Source organism: Drosophila yakuba, chromosome 3R (assembly GCF_016746365.2).
Source record: "Drosophila yakuba strain Tai18E2 chromosome 3R, Prin_Dyak_Tai18E2_2.1, whole genome shotgun sequence".
NCBI classification, from domain to species: domain Eukaryota; kingdom Metazoa; phylum Arthropoda; class Insecta; order Diptera; family Drosophilidae; genus Drosophila; species Drosophila yakuba.
Genome location: NC_052530.2, coordinates 19,620,299 through 19,642,811, shown reverse-complemented (window position 1 = coordinate 19,642,811; position 22,513 = coordinate 19,620,299). Strand labels below are relative to the sequence as shown.

Below are 22,513 nucleotides of genomic sequence, written 5' to 3'. Positions count from 1 at the left end.
TCCATGTCATTATACCTTACTTTAAATAGTGGGTAAGTAATCTGAAGTAGTTCATCAAAACTAGATTTAAATTAAAAATATAAATATACAGATATATTTTACTACACTTGCCGTATTTTCATGATTTCTTTATATCTGTTTCGTCATAAATCTCTTCGATTCTTCTGCTTTAGCTCATTTTATTTCTACACCTTTCTACACTCTTTAGGTAAAGGGGTAAAAGTAGGTTTTGTATGAGATTCTGGCATCGATCCGATCACCAGCAAATATTAAAATTATTTGCCGTGTTTGAGCTGCCCCTGTTAGCTCCTTGCTGGCGGCTCCTGACTCCTGGCTCGCAGGATGGCGTATCCTTTCGCCAGCATTTTCTTGCCGCGTGCGCACATAAATTAGCTGCCAGGCTAAGAAATGGCGGCGGGCAGCAAAGGTTGTCCCAACTTGCCACGTTCTACCCTCCGCCCACCGCCCGCTGCGGTTTGTTGCGCCCTGTTTATGCGGGTGCCGCTGGTGGGTGCATTAAACCAATAAATCAGCGAGCCAGTGCAAAGAGCGCAAAATGCGAGCAAACTGTTGTCAGGCACTGTTTGAGCCAGCAGCGTGGCTCCGCATATTTAATCAATATGGTGAGCAGAAAACATGAATTAATCTTGGCGCCCTTTAAAGCGCTTCGCATTTTTACGGACACAAGGGAAGATGGCATTTTTAATTTAGAGAAATTCCTGCGGCCATAAAAAGCTTGTCGGGCAAATCAATTAAATTTAAATTGTATCCCATTAGAGCCACATTAAATGAGTTAAGTCATTTGGGGACCGCGTGCCGCGTCTTAGCCTTCTTTTATGCGGCTTTGAAAAGGGTACAAATGAATTCATTTTGAATTTATTTTTTGACGCTCATAGCCGCCGCCCCTTGTCCCAAATCACCGGACCCAACACCCCAACCCCCAGCACCCCAAACATCCCAAACCGCCCCTGGACGCAATTAAAATGCCCACGAGCTACTAATTTGCCATGAAACGGCGGGTGGCTGGCTGTCCAAAAGGCCCAGGAGCCCGATTTTAAAATGCTGCCGAAATTTAAGAGTTGATAGCTATTAATTTATATTACGCATGATTTGTGTAGCATTTTTTTGACGGCACAATCGCTTTCGCTCCCAGCCGGCTGTTGGTTCCCAGAATTTCCTTTTGCATTCTGCGGTAGATTTCCCAGTTCTAATATTGCAAATGGGTGAAATATTTGGGTCATGCAGCTGAAAGGGATCGAAATAGACATCGGGTAACACGAAGCCTGAAACATTTAAATAATTACAGAGATTAGACTGAAGCGGCTATGGAGTTGATGGACGTTGAAAAGACACAAAACAGAATCAAAATAGCATAATACCTAATGTTGAAATTATAAAAATATAAATTATAAAAATAAAATAAGAACAATGATGCGCATCGATAAAAAAAAGAAAGTTTCCTAATAGCTTAAAGTAAGTACACTCAATAAATGTGTCAACTTTGACAGTGTGAGCACATTCAAGCCGCATTTAATGTTCCAAATCTCTTACTTTATAAATTAGGCAATTTGCTGCCTCATGTGAATGGAGGCGTGGTCGTTAATGGCCAACGCCCCCCGATGTCAGTGGCCATCTGCTGAAGGTGGTTGTGTATCGACAGGAACGACGGCGATGACTTCGATCGACTTGGCAAAACAGCGCATTGCGACTGAGTTTTTTTGCCCAGTCGCAACATCCTGCTCCTGATCATCCTGCCCGCCAATTTCTGCTGATGTCTGCCCAAAACTTCACGCTGGCCAAGTAATTATTGGGCACCCGACATCCGCACTGCACTTGGCTCTTGGCTCTCAGTCGGAGGACTCACAGCTCACAGCTGAAAGCTCACAGCTAAGCAAAGTCGAAGCGTTAATGCTGCGTGTCGAAAGCAAACTTTGATGGCTTAATCACTATGGGGGACCCCCAGGGCGAGCGGGGGCCGGTGCGGGGCGGGGGGGGGTTTGCTCCAGTTTGCTATCAGCTTGTTATTTGCTTTGGGGGATTTTAAAGTGCACGTGTTTACCAGGCAGCTTCCTAAGACGCTGCTGGTAGAAACGTGTCTGAGGGCAGTTCAAATTGCACGGCAACAAACTTTTTATTGATTATTATTGAATACAAAAATTGGCTAAACATTGAGGAGACACTCAATAAAAGTACAAATATAAATTGTATAATTAAAATTGTATAAAAACATTTAAAAGTCATATTGAACCGCTAGCAACTTGTATTATTTGTAGTATACTTACTATATTTTTGTTTCTGCTTTTTTGTAACTTAGCTATATCTTCAGCAAGTTAAATGATTCTTTTAAAGTTGAAAACGGTTTTTTTTTTTGCTGTGTGTGAAGGAAAAGGGGAGCCAGAGACTGCAGCACTCGGTGCACAGTCAAAGTCATAAAACCATTTAATTATATTAAACTTTTAATTGCGTAGACAGCTAAGAAACACTCGCACACAAACACACTCCTCAAGGAAAGCCCCAACATATGCAGCCTGTGTGGAAAGCAGGGTGGAAAGCGGGAAAAATGTGGTTGTGGAGAAACCAGGACTCGCTCGACACACTTAACCAGGACAAGTTGGCGGCGGTAGCGTCGCTCTTGGCGTGCCCTGCTACTACTATGTAAATGCAATAATAAAGTTATTAAAAGTGTCATAACAACTCAAGTTGAAATAGCGAAAAGTTTCCACCAGTTTCTTGCTTTATGAAGGGCACCCACCTAGCTCCCGCCTTCCATTTGCTGACACTGAGAAGAGCAGCCCTGAAGGAAGTAAATGTGGAAAGTAAAAATCAAAGAACAGCCCAGACCCGCAGCTCGATGGCCAAGCAATTGATGTTTAATTGATCAATTAGTTGCTTGCTCCCTCAAATCTGAAATCCCTCCTACAAACACCAATAGTCACAATAATAAGCTAGAAAGAATCTAAGATTAATAATTGAATATAAGCAAGATAGTTTTTTAGTCGAAGATTAGTTTAACATGGGATATGGTATACCGCCTTTAGCCTTGTGCTTTAAATTACAAACTACTGATTTTGTTAATTATGTTTAGGGTTAATATTATTATTATATTAAATCACTTCGATTGCTAACGTCTTCACCGCAGTTATAGACGAGGCTTTAGTCTGGCTGTGTGTGCCCTTGTACCCTCATGTGTGCGTGGGCTCGCTGTATTGGAATTGCCCACATCAAAGCGGCATATAAGTATATTGACGCTCATCAATCAAATTGATTTATGCCAACAAATCATTCATGAGCAATTTCCCAAAGTGATTATCTCTCCACGAGAGACGAGACGGCCAATGGACCAGACCAATGGACCGGCCACGCCCCTTCTACAGCCCCTTCTACCACCAACTACCAAACAGTGCAGCTCCGAGATGGCAAACGCAAAAGGCATGTTAACTGACAGCCAGAAGGACATCGGACGGAGCACAAATAGACGACGGAAACGGTGTCTGCGACTGCGAATCCGACTGAGACAGAAGAAGAAAGGCCGAAAGAGACGGGCGCAGGACGCCGCGAAAGAGATGGTAGGATGGGGCAGAAAAGAGACAGGGAATCCGAATTCGAATCAGTCAGGCTCAGAGGCATTGCCATTGCCATTGCCAACGTCAGTGGCTGACTGATTGACGCTTGACTGTCTTCATCACAAGCAATTTGGCCGGCAAACACACCCGTGACTCGTCCACGAGGCACAGTCCACGGGAGCGGACAGGAATCCCGGTTCCCAAATCCCAGAATCCGGCACCAGAAGTAGGGCCAGAATCTAAAGCCAGGCCATAGAGATGCCCTGCCGAGATTGCGCGCCCTTCTCGCCGCTGGCCTTGTGTACTTCGCAGAGCTCCACAGACAGTTAATAAAGCTCAACTAACAGCGACGACAGCCACGCCCCCGCCCTCGTCACCGCCCCAGCACACAAACACTCACACACTGGGAAAAAATCAGATTTAAAATAGGAAGCACAAAGATAATATTCAAATTTATCTAAAAAAGTTACATTAATCTGCATATTGTTAATAGCAAATTTAAGCTAAATGTGTGAGTAGTTTATGGTGTGCTAACTATTCACATTAATGTTATCCGATTTAGCGTTTTTTTCTTCATAAATATGACTAAAGGACTAAATGTTTCCTTTTTTTAATTCTTTGCATTGGTTTATAAAACAACACTTGATTTTCTCAGTGCACAGCTGGCATTAGTCATTCGCTATGCGACTAGCAGCTCCAGCAGCCGATCGGCTTGTATCATATTAGCCGAACTTGCTTATAGCAGGCAATCAAATAAATTTTCACGGTAAGCGATCAAAGGCAGCAAGTGCAGCGAAGGACCTACTTCCCTTCCCCTCCCAGGACCTGCTCCCCGGCATTTTTCACTCACTCACACACGCCCACACTTATGGCTGTGCATCAACACATGTAAAGGGGCGGAGAAAGCATCTCACTTTGCCTAAGGCTTTTGATTGATTTAGTGATAAATTGACGAGGTGGCAACCGAAGCGGTGAACAGATTGCCGGCAGATTGAAGTCGGATAGTCGGAGACCTGCGACTAATTGCCGCCATCGAGGGCTTAAAAGGTCAAGGCGAAACGGCGGCAGTTGGTTGGGAATTCTGAGAAGAGGTGCAGATAGGAATTCTCTTAAATTCCATTCATCCAAATGGATTCTGGTTAATACAACCAATAACCCAACAAACTGAAGTAATGCCTGTAAACAAATATTATTTATCCAAGCAGATTAAAGTATAATATTTAATAAACCGTATAGCTTCCGGCTAAAGAAATACTATTTCGATGTTATTATAATCTAAGCATATTACAATATAATATTACATAAATATATTATATAAATATATTATATTAAATATAATAAACTCTGACTACTAAAGTTGTAAATACAATCTGGAATACTCTTCTGATTACGTGATTAATAAAGTTATAAATACAACCTGGTATACTATTCTTATTAAAAATCATCTGTCCATTGTCTGCAGTTTTCTATAGTGCCTGTATTCCCTTAGTTTAATCAGGTGAAATGTTTGATTTGGCAGAAGTCAGCTATAATTCACGAATTTCCTAGCCCAAACGAGCGTGTAAGTGAGTGTGAGCGCGAGAGACAGCTGCCGGGCCATGATTAATGTTAGCAATTATCTGGCACAAGTGTCAAAAATATTTAAATCAATTGTCGGAAAGATCGGGGATGAAGAAGGTGAAGTGTGGGGGTGGGGGGAAATCTGCGAACAAAGGGCCGAGACAAGGCGGCAGACAGAAAACAAGACAAGACAACACAATTCGCGCAAATTGAGCATGATGAAGAGCAGGAGATTGAGTCCGTTGTTGTTGCAGATGCTGCTTGTCAATGCCAAAAGATGGCTTTTCTTTTTAACTGACTCGTGTGCGTGTTGCTGCCAAGCTGCGAAACTTAAAGACGATGACGTGAGACGTAAAAATGAAGTGGAAGTGGGAGCAATGACAGCAGCGACGTGTCAGAAACATATCATTCATTTATTTTCTATTATAATGGGCACACACACACACACACAACCAACAACCACACACACACACACAAGGGGGCAGCCAGAAAAGATGCTGACAACACCCTTTTTCGCGCCCTTTCAACAGTTGCATTATTATGATGCCGGGGACATATCATTTATCATTGCAGCCCAGTGAAGTCGAGTGAACTCCGTTGACTCCGTCGCATCGACTGCATATGCCAGCCATAAAAATCGCTTAAATGCTCTTTGTTTTCGCAACTTGCTTCGCATTTAAGCTTTAAGACCTTTGTCAAAAGAAATTAGTAAAAAAAAACAGAATAAAAACAAAGCACGCCTGGCAGCACAAATTAAATTGCGATACTACGATGGCAAGCAGAGCTGCAGAATTATGAAACGCAGAATGGAGGGCTGCTTCGCTTTCGACTTCGCCTTCGCCTCCGCCTCGTTTGTATGCGGCTCACACGGCGTATGTGTAACAATGGACTAAAAGTTGCGTGAAACGTTTTAACAAAGATTAATGCCTGCGACGGCTGATGATTTTTTGAAGATTAATTATGCGATGATGAGGCCGAAGACAAAGACAATGACAGCCGGAGGAGCGATGCCAAAACAGAGGGAGTCGTGCGCAAGAGCCAAATGTGAGAGCGGAAGTTGCTTGGCTTGTTAAAGGATTACGAATTTTGTAAGCACGCGCCTTCCGACCATGTGTGATCCTTAATGTGCCAGGGTATTAGTGTGCAGGGGTTGGGCTGGGTGCATTGTGTTCGTGTAGTTATTAGTTATGAATGCCAATGAGGGATGCCAACATAATTATGACAACAAGAGAACACCAAGTGAACGGCCCCAAAAAGCGGGCAATGGTTTACACCAAGCAAAGCACTTCAAATGTATCCCATAAGCGAGAAGATTAACAGCCATGTGCCTGAAATAAGATAAATGCATTTAAAATAATTTAATTACACCTAGTCGACGACAGGGGACTTAACTTATACACTGTTCTAATTAAGTTAACATAATTGGTTGTGTAAGAAATAACGCTCTAAACTGAAATTGCACTTTATATTTTAGTTAGACGATTTAAAAATAATACAAAAAAAATACAAATGCATACGTACATCATCATAAATAGCAAGTTAATCCTTGACTTTAGGTTTATTCTTTTATAAGACTTATCTTGGTAAAACCAGAAGGAACGACTCTGTGACAAATATAAACAAGCACCACTCCCAACTTGTTAAGAGTCGCCACACCGATTTAATCCAGAAGGGACTCCTTTCCAGAGTTGTGCGACGTGCTGCATCTGGTTAAAAAATCCACGCCATGACGGATTTATATCAGATTTCCAGCGAAAAGTATTTGACTTTTGTTGCTCTTAAAGAGCCGCACTCGCTGGTCAGATTTTAATTGCCTTTACCATAACTTTTCATATTAAACGCGCCGACCATTTATCTATGGACGGCAATGCAGGCACCGCGCCGCTTAAATATGCCACGAGCCAGATTCGAGTTCGGACTCAGATGCAGTCCCGTTTCGAGTTGCAGGTGCTGCAGGAGGGGCGGAGGGGGGCGGGGCATGCTTTATGGCCAGGCGAAAGTTTAACGGCAGAATTGGAGGCACAACTGGCCAGTGGACGCAGTGAGTGCGCTTCTGTTGTTTAATTTATCAGGCAAGGAGAACTGTTGCACTATGAAGCCATGAACTGTGTGTGGGAACTTTTCAGTGGCATTAAATGCATTCAAGTTGCTTAATTTTTATGGCCAAAGATTGGAGGAGAAAGGATGGCCGAGTGACCACCGCTGACCACCGCTGGGCCACGGTAGCAAAAAAGCTTTTAACAATTAAAATTAAAAAGTTCAGCATTTACGCAACACAAAAAATGAGGGCAGTGCAAATGCCAAGCGTGGCATAATCAAATTCTATGTGAGCATGCATAAAAGTTGCACCACTCAGCCACACACTCACACACACTCGCAGACACACTCGCACACACACTTGCACACACACCCACTCTCATGCAGTTAAAGTCTGTCTGGTGAATTGTGTGCACTCATTTGTGATCATAAAGCATAAAACGCATAAAGTGGCGTTACAATTTTATGGTGCCCCAAACTCACAGCCGTGGGAGAAAATAGTGGTTCCTCTTAGGGCGCGAATTCGAATTGGATTTACCTTGGGAAAGGGAAATATTCATATGTAATTGCACCTGAAAGGTGATGGAAATATTTTTGCAAGGGCAAAGGCGCTCATTTTAAAAGTTGATAAGCTATTGTTAGCTGCAAAAAACATACGACACTTCTTAATAAAATATTATCTCCAAAAACGTATGCGTAAATATTTTACAACATCCTTACAAGGAACTCCTGCCCTCCAACAGTGCTCGATGCCAATTTTCGGCCAAGACCACGCATCCCTGCGGCTGAGGATGACTGTGGCAATGATGATGATGTCTGTTTCGGCTGCCGGTCCGTGGAATGGAGTTTTACCCACCAGACCATCAAGCGACAATGTAAATTTTGTGTTGAGCTTTTTAATTGTGAATATTGCAGCAGCTTCTCTTCGTACGCGAAACGAACTCAGACCGCAGCCACCGAACTCGCAAAATTTTGGAGCAGAGGACAGGAGCGATGGGAGCTGGACAATTTTATAAATAATAAAAAACAAACGTCCCCAAAATAAAACTCGATTCGAAGGCAGCGGTCCACGTGCAAAGTAGAAGGCAAATAAATTGCACGGCAGTTGGGGAGCGATGTCGTCAGGGGTTCCGAGCCGCTTTTAATGCAAATGCAGCACAAAACGGCGAAAAGTGCAAAATTTTGCATTTTAATTAAGGTGACCGTTCTCCAGTTAACGTTTGCATTTACATTTGGCTTAGACGCACACACAGACGCGTAATTTACAGCTCTTTTAATTAGCTACATGCCAAGTTTTTATGAGGATTTACGCGTGCTCTTAAAGCGGCATATTGTGCACTCAGAAAAAATTGAAGATAAAAGACTCCCTAAATAATTATATATATATATTGAATACAGATTCAATAAAATTGGGCAAATCTAGTTCAGAAATAATAAATATCTTCATTTCTTATAAACGTTCGTGTTTCTATCATTATAAAGGGATAAAACAATTAATGTTGTAAAATCTTTCACTTGCTAAAATTCCCTTTATATATGTACCTTATGTATTCAATTAAATATTTTAAGGCAGTTAATTTAATTAGGTTATTAGATTTAAAAATATATTTAATTTGTTTACAGACTTCCCACCTTTTTGCGAAAGAACTGACTCTTCCCACCAATATCAATACAGCGCAGAAATGAATATATGAAATTGCCGGATTTTGCTCAGTGTGGCGCAGAGCGAGCAGCAAAACGCTTTTGGCCATACGTACGAGTATGCATGCGCACAAAGAAGGAAATAACAATTGCAAATGGAAATGTGCATAACTGCCAGCCAGCCGAGGGCGTGGCGCCAAAAGAGGCGTGGGGAGATGGCGAACAGCAAAGACTGACTGACTGGCAGACAGACATCGTGGCCAGCTGCAGCTGCAGATAGAGATGCAGATGCAGATGCAGACGGAGAAGATGTGGAGACACAGATACAGATGCAGATGCAGATACAGATACAGATGCAGATACAGATGCAGATGGTGATGCAGGCTCAGTGGCTTTGAGCTCTTTGAACGCACCATCGCCATTTCAGCCAAAAGTGCAAGTGACTAAAATGCAAATGGCGAGTGTGTGCCCGTGTGTGAGTGCAATTGTCTGACTCAGTGTATGTGTGGGTGTGCGCGTGGGTGTGGTTGTGAGTGTGGGTGTGAGTGTGGGTGTGAGTGTAAGTGTGAGTGTGAGTATGTGCGAGTGTGAGTGTGGATGAGGGTGCAGTGTTCCATGTTAAAATGCAAAGCGATGCTTTTGCCGCTGCGGGGCAGCGCACGCAATAAAATGTTTTACATCCTGTTTATTTTAGTTAAATACTCGAAATTATGTGTTTGCCTAAGTGTATTTGTTAACACAATGCCAAAGCTCCTCGCTTGGCATGTGAGTGTGTGAGTGAGTATGTGAGCGGGTGTAGTGAAGTGCATGTAAGTGTAACAACGCCATTTTCAACATTTTAAACAGCGCTCGACATCAACTCAGACCAGCCCTTTTTTTGCATTTTAATGATGCTTTTCCTGCGCTATTAAGTACATAAAGTAAATAACGACTAATCTAGTGCTATTACTGGTTCACTTGTTGCAACAAATTTAAGAATTTCTTCAATGTGGTCAATGGGGAAACATGTTTATATCCTTTCCATGTCACATTTGGCCTTAGTCGTTTAAACAATTAACTATCTATTTGGTCAAATTTTAAATGAATAATAAGTGATACCATTAAATTCTTAAAAGTTTCTGCTTTATTCCAACAAGTTGTTTTTTAATTTCTGGAAGATCTAGTTTTAGTATTATTCCTACAATTTGAGTCCTTGCTAAGGCAGATTATGTGCTCCACTTTCGCGTAAGGAGGGACTTATGCTGAACAGCTCTCAATGGATTCCAGGAATAAGTGCCACAAACTGCTCGACGTCGTGGCTCGAAAGCGGACATCAAATGCAAATTTCCGGATCCGAATCCCCAAACATACGCACTCTACCTTTGTCTATGGCAAAAGAGCACGGGCCACAAACAACTTCCGCAAAAAGCGGAACGCAGGCCCGTAAGGACGGAGTCGATTCTCTGTTTTGGACATGTGCAAAACGGGCATTTAATGTCCTGGGCGCGAACCGGACCCTCAAAGGATTCTTTGTCTGGGAGCACCCACTCCGCACATTTGAGCCTGTTTTCCCTGCAAGTGCGTCTAACCCATTTGCTTAATGTAGCGTGAGGCTTTGTTTCGAGTTCAGTTTAGTTAAGTTTCTAGTATTTAGTTTCCAGTTTGCAGTTTGGGCACCATTCGCGTTAATGACTGCACACGAAATAAACTGGGTTTGGCAAAAAGAATCGTACCGTCGACATTTTTGACACTTTTTGTATTAAATTGTATTATTTGAAGTTATTTTTAGGCACCCTAAAAGGTGTATACAAAAACGCAGTGTACCCATTTTACAAGGTGTCCACCAGTGAGCAAAGCTCATATGTTTCCTCAAGTCCTTTCAGCGGGTAAAAGTGAAAAGTAAAAAAGTGAAAAGTCTGAAGGAAGAGCGCCAAGAAGAAATAAGAGTAGGCCACACATATTTTTCGCTCTGTGGGGGAAATGCACGAAATACGTTTTCAATGCAAATGCGCGAGTGTGAGCGTGTGTGATCGTAAAATACACATAAAGGAATAAAATAAATTCACACACAACTGTCAATGGTTGCGTATTTGCAAGGACCCTTGGTCCTGCCCCCCTGCACCGCATCGCCACCCATCGAAGGTTGCCGCCCACATTTCGCCCGCTCTTCCGCCCCACTCACAATCTTTTCTCGACGACGGCTGCTTGACTGTTGGGTCTTGGGTAATATTTTATGCAAATTGCAAGTTAAGTGTGAAAATAGTAGTGATTGGTTTAATTCAGCAATGTCAACCAAATGGACCGATTGGTGGGCCGTGGGTGGATATTGGGTGGTGGCATCACCAAAAAAACGGGAAAAATCGAACGAAGAACGAAGCTGGGAATGTGCGGAAACAGCAAAAAATCAGCAGAACTGGGAAACACCGAACACAGAATACTGAAATGACAATTTCCGAAACGAAGCACCAAAACCGACAAAAACAAGGCCATGAAATCGAGTCTGCGTTCTTGGTCCTGCTGGAAATGCACTTACTGGTATAAAATGGTACGTCTTTGGTTTAAAAAAACAATAAGCCGAATCTAGAAATAAAAATAATAAAAGTTTATTTCAGGAACTGGTTTAAGACATATACTTTGGTTCAAACTTTTATTCAGCAGTGCACTTTTAATGCCAATCTGCAAACTTTTATTTCTGCAGAACAATTTTGTTATTATTATTCTAAGCGTGAATATGAATACTTAAAAAATATATTACGTTTTTATAAGCTTGCTTTATTCCGTACCTATAATGAAGTCAATAAAGTTCCCCCTTTCTCTGCTCTGATATAAAATATAAAAATATATCTGAGCTTCATTAAATTAATTCACTTAAGGCAATCTAAAGAATTTAGTCAGTGAGATTTATTAATTGTTACTGCATTCATGCAAACCTAATAACAATTCTGTAAAGTCTCTCAAGTGAAGGCCTTTTATAAGCAATGCAGACTTTCATTGTCATGTAGCAAAGTCACTCGTTCCAGAAAGAGCAATGTGGCTGGCCCAAGCGGATTGCGTAAAATGGGGCCACGGCGAAAGCAAAAACCAACAGCAATTTCGAGAGCATTTAGATCAGTCGCCGGTCTGCAGCCCTTTTTGTTTTTTATATAAAATTTGTAGCATTTTTTTTTTGGCCACTCAGACTTCGGCTAGTGCGCTTAACCATTTAGCTGATGTAACAACCTCGCCGGAGCAGCCAACTACTCAGCCAGCCAACGGACAGCAAACTAACTACCCAATGGCCCACCCCCTTCGAATGTCCTTGTCAGCATTTTGCGCAGTGAAATTTTCGGTGAAATCTATTTTTCATTTTGGATTATGTGAATACATGAATAGGAAGCGAGAAGAATGGCAAGTTTTATTGTGACAGTTGAAGTTCATTTTCTGCAAACTCGTATCCGCACTTTCCGCAAGTCCTTCTTTCACTTTGAACCCTCGACTGCCCAATGTGTTGTCCTGTGCGACCACATTAATCAAATATCCGCATAATTAATGGTCGCTGATAATGCTTCCCAGTTCGAATTTCTGCTCATGCGACCTAAAATTACCTTTATTATTCTTTAAAAAAAATTTACGATTTGAAAATATACAATCAAACTATTTTAAATCATGTGAAAAATCCTCTCAGTATATCTGTTCATAATCCAAAATATTTTAACAATTAGCCTTGAATTATAAAACTACACCTGTTTTTTAAGGAGGAGGCGAAAACCATCCCTTTGTTTTAAAGAAATATATCTAAAAGAATGCAGGGCTTACTGTTAGTAACTTTTAATAGTTATTTTGCATAAGCTTTAACGTTTACATTACGTATGGTTCACCATCGAAATGCAACTTCAGCTTTAAACAAGGCATCTCAGAATGCCAATGTGAGTCCTTTAAATTACGGCTTGCTTAGTTTCGCTCGGTGCATGGGCTCTCACTTCATTTTCCCGAGAGCGTGTTGCGCTTTCGTCTTTTGAATACCAGACCGATTGTGCCAACCGGATTCGGGCTTCATTAGAGCCGTGTTTTACAAATGCCAGCGCGTATGGCATGCCTGTGTCATCTGCAGTGCGCTCAAAAGTATGCCATAAAGTATGCGATGCCACTGGACGCTGCAGCGTGTGTGGGTGTGTGGGTTTGGGTGTGTGCGTATGCTCTCGCTCTACCCCCCTTTGCCACCTTTCCCCCGCCATTTCTACGACTGTGTGCGCACCTGCCTGCAATCGTAATTTCAATAAAAGTTGTTACGTGCACGTTGAAATTTTAATTGAAAGCCCCAACTACGCTAGCACAGTTTCCCTCAAACACACACTCTCGCACTCTTGCACTCTCGCAAATGCAATCGAACAAACAACCGAGGCTGAAAATATTATTTAAAATTTATTTAAATTGTCTGAAAGTATTTAATGTTTAACCTCACCTTTAATCTTTTAACTGATCAAATCATTTGAAATGTACATAGACTTTTGCACAATTGTTATGATTTTGTTGCACTCAATCCAATTTGGCTATCAAAACTTAAATTATAATTTCCCAAGTAGAGGAGTGGAAAGTATGTAGGTAAGATGAAGAATGATAGTATTTTCTCACCTAAAATTCTGACCGCAACTGTGCCCACAGAGCCTTCTGTATTCTCGTCCTCGTCCTTGTTCGCGTTCTCGGTGTGCGTCAGCTGGTATTCTGCGACTCTCATCAGTGGAGTCCCGAACAAAACAGCAATGAGGACAACGGACATGAGCATGACATTTCAAATGCGCTGCGGCTAAGGAGATTATGTTGGTTTGATGATAAAAAAAAAGATCACCACATGTGACTCTGTTTGCAGGTACACATGCACCTGTCTCTAGCAGCGCTTGAAATTAACTACAACATGGCACTTCCTTGAAACCCCAAAGCACGTTCAAGCGGAACATGCTCGCTTATTAGCCAGGTGAGGAAAGTTACATCAAAGGGGAGTGCAGCCAGGTCTATAAGAAATGCATTTACAATTTCTGCGGTTACATGTAACAATAAAAGGCACCATTTTAATTTACATTACCAGTTCCCTCTTACCTGAATGAACCTGAACTTTTCATAAATGCTACGAAATTCTTCGTTAGCTCGCAAAATATTGTTATTTCTCCAATGGGACTCACCTTTCAATTGTCCACTTGGCGCATTTGGAGTTCGATCGGGTTTGGAGTGACAAGCGAGAATCGGTGGAACTTCGCCGACTTCGCAGTTGAAGCGGCAAAAGCCTCGACCGACCGCAAACTAAGTCGTTAAAACAAAGAACCCTATCGGCTTACGGAAACTTTGTTGCAGCAGCAGTTCCAGTCCCGGGATGGCAAACATGTTTGCCTCGGCCACTGCCAATTGCAAGTTTTGCATGTAAAGCGGCAAAACTTTATGCTAAACTTTGGCCATTTTCCATGGATTCTTTTCGTTTTGTCCCTTTGTTTTTGGCTGAATTTTAATTCCCTGCGAAAGTATGTAAATGTTGCCGACAGCCCAGTATCGAACGGCTCCGATGTCGTTAGATTTTATGTCGAGTTGCAAAGGGTCCCTGTTTCCCCACAGTGCGCAAGTGAGAACCCATAACAATCTGCATAGAAAGCATGTTAAACACGGCAAAATATAGCCGAAATGAAGGGTTTGGGCAGACAAGGAGCTGCGTAAACAAAGCATCACTTACATCTACGACTCGAGAGCTATTTATCGAGCACTCGACTCAATGCAGTTATAAACCAATATCAGCACTTGGTAGAGCAGCCCTCTAAGCCTTATCAAATATTTGAGGTGCCGGTCAGAGGACAACGCACAAATTCCTAGGACTCGAGCATGAAAAACATGTGCCCCCTAAAATGATTACTTAATAAAAGGGAAGTGGGAAGTCTCGGAAAAATAGTAAACACTGCCAAAAACAACGAATTTGCCTGGAAACTTTGTGAGTTATGCAAATGCACCGGGTTCCCTCTGGTCTGTCCAGTTGCTCTCCGCATCTTAGGATCCTGGATCCTGCAGATCCTGTGTGCTCAATGACGCAACACGCGCTGCCCAATGGGCCGTGTACATAATTCTCGCAGTAGCTTCTCGCTTTCGCTTAAAAGTTTAACTTAGAACGCTGAAAATGTTACTTAACTACTGCTTTCTCAAAAATGCGTTTCCATCGTTTATTTTAGATATTTAAGCTTTAACAGAATTATTGACAGTTAAGTATTCTTATTTCGCACAGCCGAAGTAATGGATATTGTATCCAACTGATTTAAGAAAAGTGAATTGAGGCACTTTTGCTAGAAAAGATGTAAAGATATCTTACAAGTTCGATACATTTAGGTGTTATATTCCAATAGGAAAAAAGAGTATTGTAGCTTTCCCTAAGTGCACACCGCAATGCCGGACTAGTTCATCAAAGTTGGCTCGAATACAAATGAAGGCTTCGAGCCGCAGCCATGAAAGATGCATGGCGTCTGCCCGAGTTGCACACCTGCACACTCACCTGCGAGTGGAGCCCCATATCCTACCCAAGTACTTCTGCCTCTGACGTGGGCTTTGTAAGTCAACAAGCCAAAAATGCTTAGAAAGGGCAGCAAATGCAAAAGCAAAGATTCGGGAAAACTCTTCTACGGCATCCGAGAAACCAGAGAAGGGAAACACCATCGTGTCGCGACTGAAAGTTAAATTTTTTTTTTTCTATTTGTGAAGCTTAGATCGACCCTGAGGCCAGTATTGCAAACAAGTCTGTTAAGCAATCGCGCCCACTTTTTGGCCTTTTTGCCTTGGGGGAATGTCAGAAGTTTGCCGTGAGACGGACGGCAGCTCGTAAATTTAAAAAATTTGAAAGCAACAGCGGCAGCAACAAATTCCTTTCGCGCGCTGGCCAAAATTATTTTAAATCACCTGCTGCCCGGCATTTATCATTAGAGCCAGTGGCCACCGACAAGGCGAACTCCCTAACGACCGCAGCCAGTCTTCAGCTCTTAACTCCCAGGACGACTACAACACGGTAGCGAGATTTGCGAGGAGCACTTTATTTTGGCCAAGCCATTGTCACGCCCTTGTACCCCAACCACCCCATTCATACCCTATCCACCCACTGGCAGTATATACTAGCTAACAGCGACCCACTCATAATGTCCGCTGCTTCGGAGGTTATTTTGCCATTTTCGCGCTGGTTTGCGGCTGGGGCGAAACTGTTTTGTTATCACAGTGATAAATGGAAAATTATTTTGAATCGAGTAACTACTTAAAAGAATTCCCAAAGGTTGTAATAAATTTTGGCACACACACAAGGACATGAGAGGAAGGACAAGTTGGTAAGACCGAATCCGAGTTGAGCTGGCTTGGTAATGTCCTTCCAGATAAAAAGGTGATTGACGAAGCGAAAGCAAAAGTCATGGTCGAACTTCCACTTAGCAATGCAGTTGTCGTTCCCAGAAAAGGACGAACAATGTGGATGGTTGTGTCCTGTGTGTGCTGCGTAGTGGTGGGAGTGGGATGGATGGCGAATTTCGTCCTGGCATGCACTTAATTTGTACTGGGAGCTGGGGACCATGGAGCTCCACTTGCTCTGAAGAGATACTCAAAGTGGAACACATTCACAAAGGCAGGAATGCTGTAGGTGCACACCGTGCTAAATGATTTCCTAACAACTTTAAAACTAAATAAATAATTATACGATTATTTAAATGAAGTCGAAATCAGACATACGAGAATATTGCCCACATAGGTAGGAAGGAAGATAAGTAGATCTTACGGAAGAATATTACAACTTATCAACAGTTTGTAATTAAAAGAAGTTAAAAATTAATATAAATATTTAATTTTCCCTGGTCAATAAAAAAATTGCTGCAAAGTCGTTTGCTTTCCTCAAGTGCAGCGTCTTTGTTTGCAACGGCAAGAGCCACTCAACTGCATGCACTATGGAAACCACTGTCAAACTGGAGGCCATCTCCGATCCAGGCACAAAGGCACCCAGCTCTAACAACATCTATTTTTATTTCATTAGGTAGAAAAATAGCCGGCAAGGTGAAGCTCATGGCAGCTCCGCCATCAAAACAAAGCGCAGAATATTGGCCCAAACGGAACGGGGCGTTCGGAGTGGAGTGGAGTGAAGTGGAGTGGTGCTGGCCACAAAAAGAAACTGCTCTCCGCTTCTCAATTAGGTTAGCTTAATTTAAATTTGCTTCGAGTGCTTGGCAAGTGCTTGTGAGACATTAGCAGCAAATATTAGCAAACGCTTAAAGAGCGCCTCAAGTGGAAAATATCCCAGGCGAGTTTTCTTAAATTAGCCATTGTAAACATTGCTTACGCACACAGGTCGGGAATTACAGTGTTTTAAATGAAAACCGAACAGTTTTTAAAGCGGAAGTACGTGAGTTAGGTGAAATGTAAAATATTGTACTTAGAGTATGAAGACTAAGGCACTTCCTATACTAGATTCGTTAAAAGTTAGATGAAACTTATCGATCACTTTCAGAAACAAACTTCAAAAAAAGACTTCCGTCCAACGAACAAACCCCACAAAGGAGCTACTCAAAAATAGCTCCACATGGACTTTGAAGAAGATGAGGAGGTTGTGCAACCGCACTATGCCCAGAAGTTCCGGGCTCCCAGCGATCCCCTCCTGCTGGCCACATATGAGCTGTTCAAGCCTTCTCGCCAGACTTTGAACCTATACAGCGAACGGAATCGCGAGATTTTTGCGGAGGCCTTTATTGAGGGAAACTTGGACACTTTGGTTAATCTGAGCGTCAAGAGTCTGGCCAAACTGGGCATTCGGGGCATATCTCCCACTTTGCAGGCGAGTCCGCAGCTTATGAGGATATTTTACGACGCCCTAGATGTGGAGCTATCTTTGAGGTAGGTATTAGGAGGTGTACAAGTATATTGTTGTATAGTTATATCGTTATTTGCAATGGCAAGAAACCCTAATGAGCTTTATACTGCCGAAGGGAATGCTATTTGATCGAGGACCAGCGCTTTTGGCGACGCGTCGTACTGAGCAAGACTTTGGACAAAACGTTGCACCTGAAGCGCTGGAACGAGTTCGACTGGAAGTCGGAGGGCGTGAGCCGGAAGTTTGTGGAGCAGGTGGAGTCCTGTCCAGTGAACGTGAAGCCGCAAAGAAGGCTTGCTCAGTTGGCTGAAATTGTTTGGGAGTACGTCAGCTCCATGCACATCCGCAAGTTGCAGGCACTACCCGACTATGCTTTTGTTAAGCATTTAGAGAGCGAGCCCGATGAGGATATATCCTCGGAGTCGTCCGACGAGGAGGAGATATCCAGTGATGAGCCGGATACGGATATAGACGACGAGGGCGAGGAGGAGCACAAGTCCAGTAGTTCCAGCAGCGAGGCTGCTATTACCTTCTGGCGCGCGGAAACCGAGGACGAGGACACACTTCGCCGGAATGCGCGACGTCAACGCAATGCCAACCGGCAGCAGGCTAGGGATATCATTGCCAGGAAACGGGAGGAACGCATGGAGCGCAAGAAGAGTCGCCAGGAGAAACTGGACGCTCTGAAGAACCCGGATCCCTCGGCCAAGAAAAAGAAGAAAAAGAAGAAGGAGCCGCCCATTCGAGACGTGTTCAGTATAAACGTTGAACCAGAAGTACTTGATGACGAGGACACCAAACCGGACCAGCGCAACAAGCAGCTGATGCTGGAGCGGATCAAGCGCTATGACTACCCGGATGCCCACTGCCATCACATCGATCTCGGATTTGTGCGCTATTTTGGAAATATGGTGTCTTTGACGCTGGAGTTCTTGGGACCGCCTAATGTAAAGGACTATCACAGGTAAGCTCTCACATGAGAAAGTTATCTAAAGAAACTACATCGATACATGGAATCAGAGATGCATCATCTACGAGCGATGAGCTTAAAATGAGAAGGTGATTATAATGTTTATCCCCCTTACAGCCGGTATATGAAGTTCTCAGACGGTGACATGGTTCGTCTCAGCAGAGGACTGAGATGCTTACCGAACCTCAAGACCTTCAGGCTTCGGAACAGTCGCTTGAGCATGAAGAAGTTTCGCATCCTGGCCCGCGCTTTGCAGAGCCTAGACACCCTTGAAGAGGTGGACTTTGGCTTCGATCAAATGACGGATGAGTGCAGCGAAGGTCTGTCCTACTTGCTGAAGCGCCCAATGATGTACCGCATCATCCAGCTGGAGCACAATAAACTGGGCGCCAATTCTGCAATTGTGCTGGGCGAGGCATTGAGCCAATCGCTGGTTGGGGTCTTGGAGTATCTGGGCCTGGCTCACAATCCGCTTAATGAATTGGCCCTGCACTCGCTCATCACGTGCATTATCGGCACACCCCATGTGTGGGCCCTCAACATCTCCGGGATCAACACCACCCAGGGCTCTTTTGCCCGGGACATAGGAATCCTCCTGCGCAGTCACACTCCTCTGATAAGCCTGGAAATGGCCGCCATTAACATAGGCAACTCACAGGGGAATCAAATACTGAGATCCCTGGAAAAGAACACACGGGTAGGTATAAACCTTAACAAGAGTCACTGAGTGTAGTCACCGTTGTGCAAAGGGTACTGAAGATCACTTTGAACAAAGTATTGAACTTACATTCCTACCCGAAGGTTCTATACGCCGACTTCCGGGAATGTGAGCTGAGCATCGACCAGGAGTTCGAAGTGGACATGATAGTGCGTCGAAATAACTACATAAATGAGAACCTCCATCACGGCGAGAATCTGTGTCAGGTGGTCAAGGATCGCCGCCAACCGATTGTCCAACGAATCGAGCAGGATTTTGCGCGGCGGAAGGAGTGCCTGGAGGTGCGGCCCAAGTTCTCCAGCTCCAGCAAGGAATCCATTCCGGAGGTGATCGATGAGAAGAAGGAGGTGGAGGAGGAGGGCGACTTCTGGGCAATGCTGGCTCGCTGGAACCAGCCGGCAGTGCCTGAAGTGAGGGAATCGCACACTTCGAAGGACTCGCACCTTTCTCCAACTGCACAGCCGCAAGCCTTTGTCTACGAGCCCAACAAGTTCGATCTGGACCAGTTTCGAGAGTCTGTCTTTCTGCCAGGGCCTGGCAATCGCTTTTTCTACCTGCAGAAGAACAAAACTCCCTAATTTGTAGCCCTTTTCACCAGCAACTATAATTGCATAACATTGTACTCTGAGTATATTTTCAAAGCATTAAACGCACTTAGTCCCTATCATTCTCGAGGGCTTGGAATGTCGTTCGACCTAATGGTCACCTTAAACCTTTGCCATAAAGTGCCGCGTTCGTATAAACAGAGATCTAATTAAGTCGCTGACAACGTGTTTGCCCCGCAGCCACGCCCACAATTCCGGGGGGCACACCTCGACCAAAGGTCATTGCAGTGCACTGCGAGTGCAACAAAGTTGAGCAGTTTGCATTTAAGCAGCGGAGATTGGGCAACAGTGTCGCCAGTTTAATGACACTCTCCATGGCTACTCCTGCCTTCCGAGCTCCACAGCCAATGCCGTTGACACTGGTCTACTAAGCCATCAAAAATGGGCATACACTCGAAAAAAAGCGCAATAGCAAACACAACATCAGTGGGCATTATGTGACTGCTAGATAAAAGGTTTAAATTCCGGAAAGCATCGGGAAAATATTTCAAATTTCTCACAAACTATTTTTAACTTGGGGGGGCTTTTTATTTGAAGACTTTGTTTAAAGTTGTTCTCAACAAGATATATCCGTGTTTTCAGTGTACTGGGGGGAGGTTAAAGAAAGCTGCTTGAACAATGAGTAGAAGTTCGTCTTGTTAGCAAAGCCAAAGCTCAGCGAGTATAAACAAATTAATGCATATGCCGGTTCGCCTGAGGTAATGTGTGTCTATCTTCTATATCTATTTGGATACGTTCCTGGGAGTGGGTGTTATATCGAGGGGTTACAGGAATTTACGTGGAGGGGCTGAATATGAGTTCACGGGCCCATTTCGCCGGAACTCTCATGAAAGATGTATGTATGTATGTGCACTGGTAACTCAACTTATCAACGCGCCGAGCCGCAAACTTTTCTCATCTACTTAACGCAGATAAGCGGCTGCCTTTTCGACATGTTTGGCTTCTAATTTGCCCTGCCGCAGAAACACATTCATAGACCCAACTGATGGCGTTAACTTAATTTTCAGCCAAAACTCTACTGGAGTCCGTAAAGAGGGAAAAGTAAAGAAAAAAGATGAGCCAACATTCCAACGGGGGTCGCCCTTTTTCTGACTTCTCTTGTGTGAAATAAAATTAACTAAATACGCTCACGAGTAACATTCATAATAAACATTAAGCAGCAAGGGCGAAAAAAGTCGAATAAATATAAAAAATAATATTTGCCAGACGACTCCTTTTTGCGATTACGATGCGCCGGCAGTGTGGCCAGTGTTTTTCGGCTTCGTCGGGCTGTGGGATCGGGTAAAATTATGGCATAAGTTACTTAGAAGTAAGCTGGTTTCCTGCTTCTGCTCCCCGAATCTTCACCACCACCATTCACATCCAGCCACCACCCACTTTGCAGCCCCCGATGGCATCAACTTGGCTACACTTTACTTTTATGTGGCGAGCTCGGAATGTACTTGCTGGCGAAATAAAGATACAGATACATAGATACGCAGATACGCAGAGAGTGCCCAGATACAAGCACATTTGTAGCGATAAGAGTCATAAAGTTATCGTAAGTAAGCGCCGAAAAATAGATAAAAAACAAGAAGGAAAGCTACAGTCCAGTTCCCCGACTATCAGATACCCGTTACTCAGCTGGTAAAAGTGGAAACGAGAAATTACAATAATATCTTAAGTATCAGTAGAAATTGAAAAGAAAAAGTTAGAAATACAAAATTACAAAAAATTACACAAATATTTTCTAGAAATATGCATATGCACATACATTTTTATTTGATTTCTTTTAGCAGGGACCTATTATCTTATTGTCCATTCTGTCATATTTCAAATATCATTGCAGTTGAAAGAATGTTGCCAAATGCCTCACCAAGAGTATTAAAAGTCAAGAAGGAAACGCAACGCGGCCACAAGTCGAAGGACTCGTTCGACTTGGAGGGGGCACAAATAGAACTATGACAAGGACGTAACTTTTAGCACTCCCATCAGGCATTCCCCGTTGGATCGGGCTTCTGGGGTTCAGCAGCAAGTCAATTACGCACTGCCAGCCAAGTTTCGCGCTTTGTTTCTCCCGGATTTGTCAGTTTAATGAATGCTTTCCCAGCGAATCGACGTATCTGCTAAATGGCGGAGGGGAGTCCGTGGGATTTATTCGCACTGACCGACAGGAGCAAGAGAAGTAAGACCGAGTAGCTTTTTTTCCTTAAAAAAACCCATCAAGTTTAGCACTGGTTGAATATTTTAGTAATATTTCATTTTCATTTACAGCTCGGTATGGGGACATATGTATGCTATTACTAGCAAACCCTGAGAAACCTATCAATTAGTGAAGTAGAGATAATCATTTGAAATTACAGTGGCTTGTGAAGGAATGCATGTGACCATTAATAAGTTAATTGCACATCAAAATTTAAGAATATCCTCACATATACTTGCACTTATTGCATTCGAAGGATGCCAGAGTGACTCGAAACTTATGGCATTGCCTTGGCACATCGTTAACTTGCTGTGTACATTAAGTCGGTGTAATGGCGGTGTAATCTGCCGGGGAATTAATTTAAATCGGTGCACCGAATGGGGGCAGGGCTGAGTCACATCAAAAAATCAAAAGGGAGG

General features: G+C 43.3%; 1 protein-coding gene and 1 long non-coding RNA gene across 2 annotated transcripts; both read left to right on the top strand.

Annotated features, from left to right (window-relative positions):
• The first annotated feature begins 17,243 nt into the window (after window positions 1-17,243).
• LOC6537560 lies at window positions 17,244-19,974 on the top strand. The gene is made up of 4 exons (XM_002098070.3): window positions 17,244-17,642; window positions 17,735-18,583; window positions 18,707-19,286; window positions 19,391-19,974. The coding sequence occupies exons 1-4, from the start codon at window positions 17,332-17,334 to the stop codon at window positions 19,883-19,885; spliced, it is 2,235 nt and encodes a 744-aa protein (XP_002098106.1). The 5' UTR covers window positions 17,244-17,331; the 3' UTR covers window positions 19,886-19,974.
• Window positions 19,975-20,466: 492 nt separating this feature from the next.
• On the top strand, window positions 20,467-22,306 carry LOC120321964. Its single transcript, XR_005561708.1, has 3 exons — window positions 20,467-21,452; window positions 21,741-22,076; window positions 22,166-22,306. It is a non-coding gene; the product is annotated as an uncharacterized LOC120321964 (long non-coding RNA).
• The last annotated feature ends 207 nt before the right edge of the window (window positions 22,307-22,513 follow it).

Bases quoted from the DNA above. Each gene is read 5' to 3' on its own strand.
- LOC6537560 (XM_002098070.3), top strand. From the start codon at position 17,332: ATGGACTTTGAAGAAGATGAGGAGGTTGTGCAACCGCACTATGCCCAG. The intron at 17,643-17,734 runs GTAGGTATTAGG...ATACTGCCGAAG, and splicing joins GATGTGGAGCTATCTTTGAG to GGAATGCTATTTGATCGAGG. The intron at 18,584-18,706 runs GTAAGCTCTCAC...TCCCCCTTACAG, and splicing joins AATGTAAAGGACTATCACAG to CCGGTATATGAAGTTCTCAG.